A 10,824-nucleotide genomic window follows, 5' to 3' on the forward strand; every position below is an offset into this window, starting at 1 on the left:
CTATTGGCTGCAGGTGTGTGCATCATTTTGTCTCAGGCTGATGCTGCCTTAGGGCAGTGGGTAAACCAATAGGAGCAGAGCTCCCCTATGGGGCTCCGCTCCACTCATAGAACTGGAGTTACACTCCGGTAACTAATCGTTTTTATTTTATTTTGGCCATCACAGGCTTGGCGACGAAAGAGACCAATATTGACAATGCTCTCATCTTGGGTTAAGGTATAAACCGACCTATCAAATATCATGTGATCCTGGATGTCTCTCTTCTAGCCTCTTCCTCCCGCTCACTGTCTCTCCCTTTAGGAGAATAAGGCACTACTCATCAAAACATGGCACATAATTTACAGGACATCATTGGATTGCTTCAAGTGAATGATATCAACTTCATTTTATCAGTAGTCTATTGACTGCATCAAGATTGCCATGGTAGGATGAAACATTGATCTAACAAATGGCCACAGGGATTCGCATGATTGAGAAACAGCCGTAAGGGGACAGAGGTAGCACAGAGGGTGGCTTGGGAACAATATAGAACCCAATGAATCACTGGAACAGGCAGAGAAAGTGGGATGGGAGGAATTTCCCTTCTGTTAAGGGCGGCAGGGCAAGGGAAGCCTAGTCTGAAGAGGTAATTATCAGGGTCTGGAACACACTGACAGTAATGATTCACAACAGAGGAAAATACATAATTTATAATAAATAAAATACAATATGTTTTAAAATAAATAATAAAACCACCCTGGGTGAATGACCTGGCCCTCTTTGTGACAATCTTTAAGGTGAAGCCTTATAGAGTCCTGGTTTTGAAGAATAAAACCTAAAAGTACATAAACAGTTCAAAATTGACCTTTTCTTTTCAACTCCACAACCTGGCATCTGGTCCAGATCAAAACAATCAACTGTGGAGGCGGATATTTGCTGGTAAACTAAGCAATATGCTAATTATACGCTTGCATCCTACTTTGGCCGTAAACGGTTGTCAGGAGCAACAGTACCATATCATTTTGTGCTGGTAAAAAGCTATGTTGTGAATGTCCACAGCCTTTTACGCAAATATGACAGTGATAATTACACTTAAGTAAAGTAAAAAGCTCTACATTTTCTTAAATGTCATCGTAATTCACAATGACATACAGTACTGTTATTATGGTTGTGAAATCCTTATTTAAGAGCTTTAAAGGAGAGAAAACACTTATAGACCATCAACATAGCTATACAATTTATTACTGAAAATATTCAAGATATCAGCGCTTCAGTTCAGTCTCCAGTACTGTAGTTATTGCTTTACAATAATCTCTGTCTGTGGTCCTCAACTGTCTAGTCTTCAACAGGGAATAACACAGATTAACTGGTTTAGATGGCAGAGGCATGTTTTAGATCAGAATCCTTTTCTGGGGAGTGCTGATGTCATAGATGGATGAGTCTCTTGAAATCCACTGTTGTAGATTGGTCTACTTAGAAACCAACATAAGAGTGGGACTTTCTGAAATCGGATGTTGAAACCTGGTATAAATTACGATAGGGCTAAAGATAATGTCCCACCATGTAGGTCAATAGGTCTTCTTCCAGGAGCGGATATAAAGCTGGATGGGGATCAGTGGGTTTCTTTTCTGTAGGCTGGGATGGAACACATCAAAGTCTACCTGCCGCACCTTTTGAAGGTAGTCCTCCAGCACCACCTACAACAGCAGCCAGAGAGAGGGAAACAGCATCCACAGCATCAACACACCTGTGTGTGTGTGTCAGACCTTATTCTCTACATGTGGTAGCAAGCGTGAGCGTCATCTCAAGTGCTTTCTCTTTGCTTTCTCTTTGTCCTAGATGCACAAAGCCAGCCAGGCGTAAAACATATGATTCAACAGCTGAGAGGAAAGAGCCTTTTAAGCGTCAGAACAGAGGAACATAGTTATAGCACCGGCAGCAATAGAACATTATATTTGTGGAAATTATCCTGGATGGAGAGGATAGAAGAGGAACACATAACTGAGTGGATTAATGCTCTCTCTTTCTCTGATTACCATCATGCCCCTGCTGGTTGGAGCACTCAAGCATCGTGACCATCCACCCTTCAAAACATAACACACGACGCGGGGCATTTGTCTACCTCGAATTCTTCACCTTGGCCTCATTCTCAAGGCTCTGGTTAATATGTTCTGCCCTTCCTTTATTGCTCTCTTTCACACCCCTTCTCTGTGGGAATCAGACTGCTTTTGATAGTGCCCATGGTAAGAGCCCATAACGCAGTCCCTTGGTGGTCTGTATGGTGCGATTAAATTGGAGCATTAAAAGGTCTGTCTGGCCTCCTGATGGAGAGCGTACTGTGATGGGAGGGAGGGATAGGTTAGACAGAGAGACGTGAGGATATTTGGAGATGGTTGACGAGGAGAAAGGACCATTCAACAGATGCTGCTCCTCCTTACCTAGGTTAAGATGAACATGATTGGAGGATTAATTAAAAAAGGAATGATAAGAGAACTTGAAATGAAACTAACACATGGTCTCTTCCCTGGTGCCAGGACTAAAGAAGCCCCATAGTTCAGTTAATGCGTCTTGTCTGGTCAACGTTTCAGTAAATTTGACCCTTTTCATGATGTTACCTCAGTCAGTGACCACAACCTAACCCAATACATGCTAATGATTCTTGTAAAAACAACAACAACCCACCGTTTGGAGGAAGGCAGGGAAGGCGGAAGCTGGTATGTTCTTGCTGAATGATCTGGCCTGTGGAGACAAAGGTTAAAACTGAGTAAAATGACTAACACAGGCTAATAAATCTACACTGCTCAAAAAAATAAAGGGAACACTAAAATAACACATCCTAGATCTGAATGAATGAAATAATCTTATTAAATACTTTTTTCTTTACATAGTTGAATGTGCTGACAACAAAATCACACAAAAATTATCAATGGAAATCAAATGTATCAACCCATGGAGGTCTGGATTTGGAGTCACCCTCAAAATTAAAGTGGAAAACCACACTACAGGCTGATCCAACTTTGATGTAATGTCCTTAAAACAAGTCAAAATGAGGCTCAGTAGTGTGTGTGGCCTCCATGTGCCTGAATGACCTCCCTACAATGCCTGGGCATGCTCCTGATGAGGTGGCGGATGGTCTCCTGAGGGATCTCCTCCCAGACCTGGACTAAAGCATCCGCCAACTCCAGGACAGTCTGTGGTGCAACGTGGCATTGGTGGATGGAGCGAGAAATGATGTCCCAGATGTGCTCAATTGAATTCAGGTCTGGGGAACGGGCGGGCCAGTCCATAGCATCAATGCCTTCCTCTAGCAGGAACTGCTGACACACTCCAGCCACATGAGGTCTAGCATTGTCTTGCATTAGGAGGAACCCAGGGCCAACCACACCAGCATATGGTTTCACAAGGGGTCTGAGGATCTCATCTCGGTACCTAATGGCAGTCAGGCTACCTCTGGCGAGCACATGGAGGGCTGTGCGGCCCCCCAAAGAAATGCCACCCCACACCATGACTGACCCACCGCCAAACCGGTCATGCTGGAGGATGTTGCCCAGGCAGCAGAAACGTTCTCACGGCGTCTCCAGACTCTGTCACGTCTGTCACATGTGCTCAGTGTGAACCTGCTTTCATCTGTGAAGAGCACAGGGCGCCAGTGGCGAATTTGCCAATCTTGGTGTTCTCTGGCAAATGCCAAACGTCTTGCACGGTGTTGGGCTGTAAGCACAACCCCCCACCTGTGGACGTCGGGCCCTCATACCACCCTCATGGAGTCTGTTTCTGACCGTTTGAGCAGACACATGCACATTTGTGGCCTGCTGGAGGTCATTTTGCAGGGCTCTGGCAGTGCACCTCCTGCTCCTCCTTGCACAAAGGCGGAGGTAGCGGTCCTGCTGCTGGGTTGTTGCCCTCCTACGGCCTCCTCCACGTCTCCTGATGTACTGGCCTGTCTCCTGGTAGCGCCTCCATGCTCTGGACACTACGCTGACAGACACAGCAAAACTTCTTGCCACAGCTCGCATTGATGTGCCATCCTGGATGAGCTGCACTACCTGAGCCACTTGTGTGGGTTGTAGACTCCGTCTCATGCTACCACTAGAGTGAAAGCACCGCCAGCATTCAAAAGTGACCAAAACATCAGCCAGGAAGCATAGGAACTGAGAAGTGGTCTGTGGTCACCACCTGCAAAACCAGTCCTTTATTGGGGGGTGTCTTGCTAGTTGCCTATAATTTCCACCTGTTGTCTATTCCATTTGCATAACAGCATGTGAAATGTATTGTCAATCAGTGTTGCTTCCTAAGTGGACAGTTTGATTTCACAGAAGTGTGATTGACTTGGAGTTACATTGTGTTGTTTAAGTGTTCCCTTTATTTTTTTGAGCAGTGTGTAATCTGTTTTATAACACTTGGAGAGAGGTCTGTAGACATGCAAAATCAATGACGCATATAAACATCAGTTACTACTAGTTAATCAATTTCTGACTACTTCAGCTTCTTTTCAATCCCCTTTGTATACAAACTTGAAGCTCACAATAAAACAGTTATATATTCATCAACGTTAATTGATTATGTCAGTGTCGTACAGGTAAAAAACGCATTGTAGTAGCCATTAGCAAAAACGACTGATCCCACATGAGAACACACTATCAGAGCCCTCGATTTTCTTTTACCAGGACTGATGAAAGATGTAATTGAATCAAATCTTATTGAAGACTTGGTTTTTCAAGCAAGCAGTAAATCTGCATGGCAAGAACAGCCCACCAAATAACTTTGGAGGAACACTGGGCTGTCCTAATTTCATGAGGGTACGTACGTGTTGTAGGTGTACGTGGGCTTGGCTGGCAATGTCATACACCACGTCTCTCACATTCTGTTCCCGGCTCCCTCGGATGAAGTCCTCCTGGGAGGCTCTGTGCTAGTGGTGACACACACACACACACACACCTTTGTTCACACCACTTATTCACACAGGAGAGATTTGTTCCTTCAAACCACTAATCTAGCCGAGCAAACCAATTGTTCATGGTGAGAGCATATGGCCTCTAATGGGGTGAATAAACTGAAGCTCTCGATAATTATCTCCATTATTCACGACATGTACAGTGAGGGAAAAAAGTATTTGATTCCCTGCAGATTTTGTACGTTTGTCCACTGACAAAGAAATAATCAGTCTATAATTTTAATGGTAGGTTTATTTGAACAGTGAGAGACAGAATAACAACAAAAAAATCCAGAAAAACACATGTCAAAAATGTTATCAATTGATTAGCATTTTAATGAGGGAAATAAGTATTTGACCCCCTCTCAATCAGAAAGATTTCTGGCTCCCAGGTGTCTTTTATACAGGTAACGAGCTGAGATTAGGAGCACACTCTTAAAGGGAGTGCTCCTAATCTCAGCTTGTTACCTGTATAAAAGACACATGTCCACAGAAGCAATCAATCAGATTCCTAACTCTCCACCATGGCCAAGACCAAAGAGCTCTCCAAGGATGTCAGGGACAAGATTGTAGACCTACACAAGGCTGGAATGGGCTACAAGACCATCGCCAAGCAGCTTGGTGAGAAGGTGCCAACAGTTGGTGCGATTATTCGCAAATGGAAGAAACACAAAATAACTGTCAATCTCCCTTGGCCTGGGGCTCCATGCAAGATCTCACCTCGTGGAGTTGCAATGATCATGAGAACGGTGAGGAATCAGCCCAGAACTACACAGGAGGATCTTGTCAATGATCTCAAGGCAGCTGGGACCATAGTCACCAAGAAAACAATTGGTAACACACTACGCCGTGAAGGACTGAGGTCCCCCTGCTCAAGAAAGCACATATACAGGGCCGTCTGAAGTTTGCCAATGAACATCTGAATGATTCAGAGGAGAACTGGGTGAAAGTGTTGTGGTCAGATGAGACCAAAATCGAGGTCTTTGGCATCAACTCAACTCGCCGTGTTTGGAGGAGGAGGAATGCTGCCTATGACCCCAAGAACACCATCCCCACCATCAAACATGGAGGTGGAAACATTATGCTTTGTGGGTGTTTTTCTGCTAAGGGGCAGGACAACTTCACCGCATCAAAGGGACGATGGACGGGGCCATGTACCGTCAAATCTTGGGTGAGAACCTCCTTCCCTCAGCCAGGGCATTGAAATGGGTCGTGGATGGGTATTCCAGCATGACAATGACCCAAAACACACGGCCAAGGCAACAAAGGAGTGGCTCAAGAAGAAGCACATTAACATTTACATTTTAGTCATTTAGCAGACGCTCTTATCCAGAGCGACTTACAGTTAGTGAATACATATTTTTTTATACTGGCCCCCCGTGGGAAACGAACCCACAACCCTGGCGTTGCAAACGCCATGCTCTATCAACTGAGCTACATCCCTGCCGGCCATTCCCTCCCCTACCCTGGACGACGCTGGGCCAATTAAGGAGTTTAGTTTGATATAGTTTAAACATAATATGATGACAAGGAGATTTGTATTGCCCAAAAGCACAAGGCGGTCGGTGTCTGTAGACATCCTGCTACACATGTTAGCTTGACAAACTAAACAATCAAGTCAGGTAACTTCAATACTATTTGAATGCAATGAAGCTTGGTATTGCAAGTTATTAGCTAGGCTAGAAGCTATTGTCAAGCAATGGGAGCAGCAACAACAACAAAACAGGAAAATACAGAGGTTCCAATGCCAAAGCCTGTATAAATTTAACATCACCACGGACAGAGGCTGCGGTAGTTAAATCCCCAGACACCAACAGTCCCTTCCGTCCTTCCGACCAGAGCAATGAACTTATGACCGGATGAAAATAATTGGAAAATTGCAAAGCACTCACTGTCCCTTAATGACACAGGAAGTGGAGAAAACCCACCAGGCTTTAGCAAGCTTTAACGTTGATGGAGGTAGGGGGAAAAATCATAGATGGACTGTAGGGGGAAACTCTAGGGGGCTTCAGTTGAGCTCATGACTAGACCTTTATGATGTTACAACAGCACCCCCAGCTGCCAAAACATTAGTAATAGGCAAATGAACTGGAGGCCTCCATAAACCTGATGAGGTCACTAATGTCACACACACTGTACTAGTAGGGGTAAAAACATCTGATGTCACATCATAAACCAGCTGCACACAGTCCCCTGTCACTCCAGCTGTGGCTCGGAGGCCTTGGTGACAGATGGCTCAGACAAAGGCTGTGAATTTGCCTTGTAACTGCAGCCAGTGCATTTGTCATGGGGTTTCATTATAACTGTGCCTCTGGCATACTCCATTTGGAGTAGTGACACACTCACTCACTGTGTGGATAATGCCAAACCAGTCTAGCAGGAATATTCTCTGACATAAAGGCCTGTGTGTGTGTGTGTATCTGGAATTGCAGTATGGCATCCATCTGTACAAAACGTCACCAGCAGGAAAGTCATAATTTTGATACCTCTGCTGCAGATATGGTCACTCACCAGCATGCAGATGTCCATAGGTAGGTAGACTTTGCGTCTGCTGCTGTTGTAGGGTGTGGCTCTAAGGCACGTCACGATCCCCTGGGCCTTACCAATGTGGCTGGCAGCATGATCAGCATGGACATCTTTCACACCTGGACAAAAACACACACAAAAGGAATCAGGGAAGGCAGAAAATAACTAAAGTTAAAACATTGCACCACTTTTAAAACAAATAAATAAACTCTATTGAATTAAATATGCTTTGTCTAGGTACAAGAAGAATTTGTCTTCTAGTTTACCCCAGAAACCTAGTTACTGTTTTTGATTGACTAGGGCCATGCTAAAACAGACACTGTTCTCTTGTATACATAATTTATCTCAACAATGAAGCGCACACGCTTTGATATTAATAACTGGGAAATGCTTTCATGCCGAGTGCACTGTACTTGAAATAGGTTGAGGCTTTGAGTCAGATGTCTCTTCTAGTCAATTAGACTGGAACAAGTGTGACAGGTTCCTTCGCAGAGGGGGGCAAATAAATGACATTCCACAAGAGAAGATGCGTATGATTCACAAAAACGCAAGTATTTGAGATGCAGAAATGATGCCACTTAATCGCTCAAGTGAATACAGCTTGACCTGCTTCTAAGTCTCCCTCTCAAGTCATAAAACAAACATGTTCGAATAATCATTATTTTGTATACAGTGCATTCGGAACGTATTCAGAAGTATTCAGACCCTTTACTCAGTACTTTGTTGAAGCACCTTTGGCACGATTACAGCCTCGAGTCTTCTTGGGTATGACACTACAAGCTTGGCACACCTGTATTTGGGGAGTTTCTCCCATTCTTCTCTTCAGATCCTCTCAAGCTCTGTCAGGTTGGATGGGGAGCATCGCTGCACAGCTATTTTCCGGTCTCTCCAGAGATGTTCGATCGGTTCAAGTCCGGCCTCTGGCTGGGCCACAAGGACATTTGGAGACTTGTCCCGAAGCCACTCCTGCGTTGTCTTGGCTGTGTGCTTAGGATTGTTGTCCTGTTGGAAGGTGAACCTTCGCCCCAGTCTGAGGTCCTGAGCGCTCTGGAGCAGGTTTTCATCAAGGATCTCTCTGTACTTTGCTCCGTTCATCTTTGCCTCGATCCTGACTAGTCTCCCAGTCCCTGCTGCTGAAAAACATCCCCCACAGCATGATGCTGCCACCACCATGCCTCACCATAGGGATGGTGCCTGGTTTCCTCCAGATTTCAATCTTGATTTCATCAGACCAGAGAATCTTGTTTCTCATGGTCTGAGAGTCCTTTAGGTGCCTTTTGGCAAAGTCCAAGCATGCTGTCATGTGCCTTACTCAGGAGTGTCTTCCATCTGGCCACTCTACCATAAAGGCCTGATTGGTGGAGTGCTGCAGAGATGGTTGTCCTTCTGGAAGGTTCTCCCATCTCCACAGAGGAACTCTGGAGCTATGTCAGAGTGACCACCTCCCTGACCAAGGCCCTTCTCCCCCGTTTGCTCAGTTTGGCCGGGCGGCCAGCTCTAGAAAGAGTCTTGGTGGTTCCAAACTTCTTTCATTTAAGAATGATGGAGGCCACTGTGTTATTGAGGACCTTCAATGCTGCAGAAAATGTTTGGTACCATTCCCTAGATCTGTGCCTCGTCACAATCCTGTCTCGGAGCTCTACGGACAGTTCCTTCGACCTCATGGCTTGGTTTTTGCTCTGACTTAAACTGTAAACTGTGGGACCTTATATAGACAGATGTGTGCCTTTCCAAATCATGTCCAATCAATTGAATTTACCACAGGTGTACTCCAATCAAGTTGTAGAAACATCCCACGGATGATCAATGGAAACAGGATGCACCTGAGCTCAATTTTGAGTCTCATAGCAAAGGGTCTGAATACTTATGTAAATAAGGTATTTCTGTTTTTAATAAATGTGCAAAAATGTCTAAAAACCTGTTTTCGCTTTGTCATTATGGGGTATTGTGTGTAGATTGATGAGGAAAACATTTATTTAATCAATTTTAAAATAAGGCTGTAACGTAACAAAATGTGGAAAAAGTCAAGGGGTCTGAAAACTTTCAGAATGCACTGTACATACACAGTATAATGTGACTGTTCCTGTCAAGTTTTTCCAAATAGGGAAGGAGCAGTCATAGTCATCCATTTCTTTGGCTCTATGGAATCTATTGAGAATTCACTTAATGTAGAGTGGAAATGATGGGTAATTTCTGTTGTCCAGCCTTTCAACAAAAATCTACAGGAGATCAGTGGCTTTATTGACTCATTCTGATGACATTTTCAATGTGCAATTAGGCTTGGAGCGCTCTGTAACGACAGGCGTACATGGTATCTTAGACAAGTCACAATTAAAGTTCCCAAGCAATATTCCATTAGGTGGCTGCAATTCTCATCTTTCTCATTTTAGTCAATGTGCTGCATTGGCGAGCACGATTCTCATCATTTCTAAGAGGTACTTGAACACTGGGAAGTTCATTGTGAATATCAATTAGATGTTTCTTCCCCCTCTGGAACAGAACAATGCACATGCTGTACACTCCGTTCAGTCAGTGGAGTCAAGCACAAACGCAAGCACACACACCTGCTCACCTAAACTCTCCAAAAGAAGGTACAGTAGTGAGGCCTGGGTATTCTCTGAATATGCCTCCAGCTCCTGGAGGTTTCTATAAGCTCTGTCTTCCATGTCTTTCTCCTGTTGGCAACAGTAGAGACATACATCAAATAAATGAAACATAACTAGAATTGAACCCACACAAATCCATGACCTAAAATGCAACATTTGCTTACTCTCTCAGAGATTATCCTAAGCATCCACCTCTTTGTCAGGTAGTGTTTCCTCACCGCCTGCAAAAGGAGATATTTGAAGATGTTTAAAACAGTCCATATCAAATGCATTGGAAAAGCTATGTTTAATGCTATGCAAAGTCTAAACGATATACTGTAGACTGTAATAGCCACAATTACAAATCCAGCACTGCAGATTTATTAATGAAAATGAAAACAGAAGATGTCTACTCCAGACTGACCCTCCATAGTTCTGCACTGACAGGCTGCACTGGGGGGTCGTCCCTGTAGATCTCCTCCACTGTAGTCTTCCAGAACTGCATCCGCATCAGACCTATGGTCTTCTGGGAAACAGAGTCCTTCACCTTGGAGTGAAACAAAAAGCGAGGGTTTTCTCAATTCCTTAAATCTTCATTGAATAAAGTTTATACTGTTAGGCATACAGATTTGCACGAAAAATGTCTTGCTTTACAAGACCATTCCCTCACTGTTGTTATCCATGTTTATATCTAGGTCTATAGGTTGATGTACTATTCTAGACATAACAGCATTATCTTCAATAGCAGGATGCCTGAACATCAACACTTAGCACTGGATATGTATTGGACGTATGACCACC

At 44.1% G+C, this 10,824-nt stretch overlaps 1 protein-coding gene across 1 annotated transcript; it reads right to left on the reverse strand.

The window, feature by feature from the left end:
- Window positions 1-1,201: 1,201 nt before the first annotated feature.
- LOC123490032 (NADH dehydrogenase (ubiquinone) complex I, assembly factor 6-like) lies at window positions 1,202-10,570 on the reverse strand (the record flags this gene model as incomplete). The annotated part of the gene is given in 7 exon segments (XM_045220271.1): window positions 1,202-1,676; window positions 2,662-2,718; window positions 4,787-4,888; window positions 7,424-7,557; window positions 10,011-10,113; window positions 10,209-10,265; window positions 10,448-10,570. Coding segments are annotated over 7 exon segments (705 nt in total), but the record flags the coding sequence as incomplete, so codon positions are not given.
- Between the last annotated feature and the right edge of the window lie 254 nt (window positions 10,571-10,824).

The sequence above is a fragment of the Coregonus clupeaformis genome, unplaced genomic scaffold, assembly GCF_020615455.1.
Source record: "Coregonus clupeaformis isolate EN_2021a unplaced genomic scaffold, ASM2061545v1 scaf3470, whole genome shotgun sequence".
NCBI lineage: Eukaryota > Metazoa > Chordata > Actinopteri > Salmoniformes > Salmonidae > Coregonus > Coregonus clupeaformis.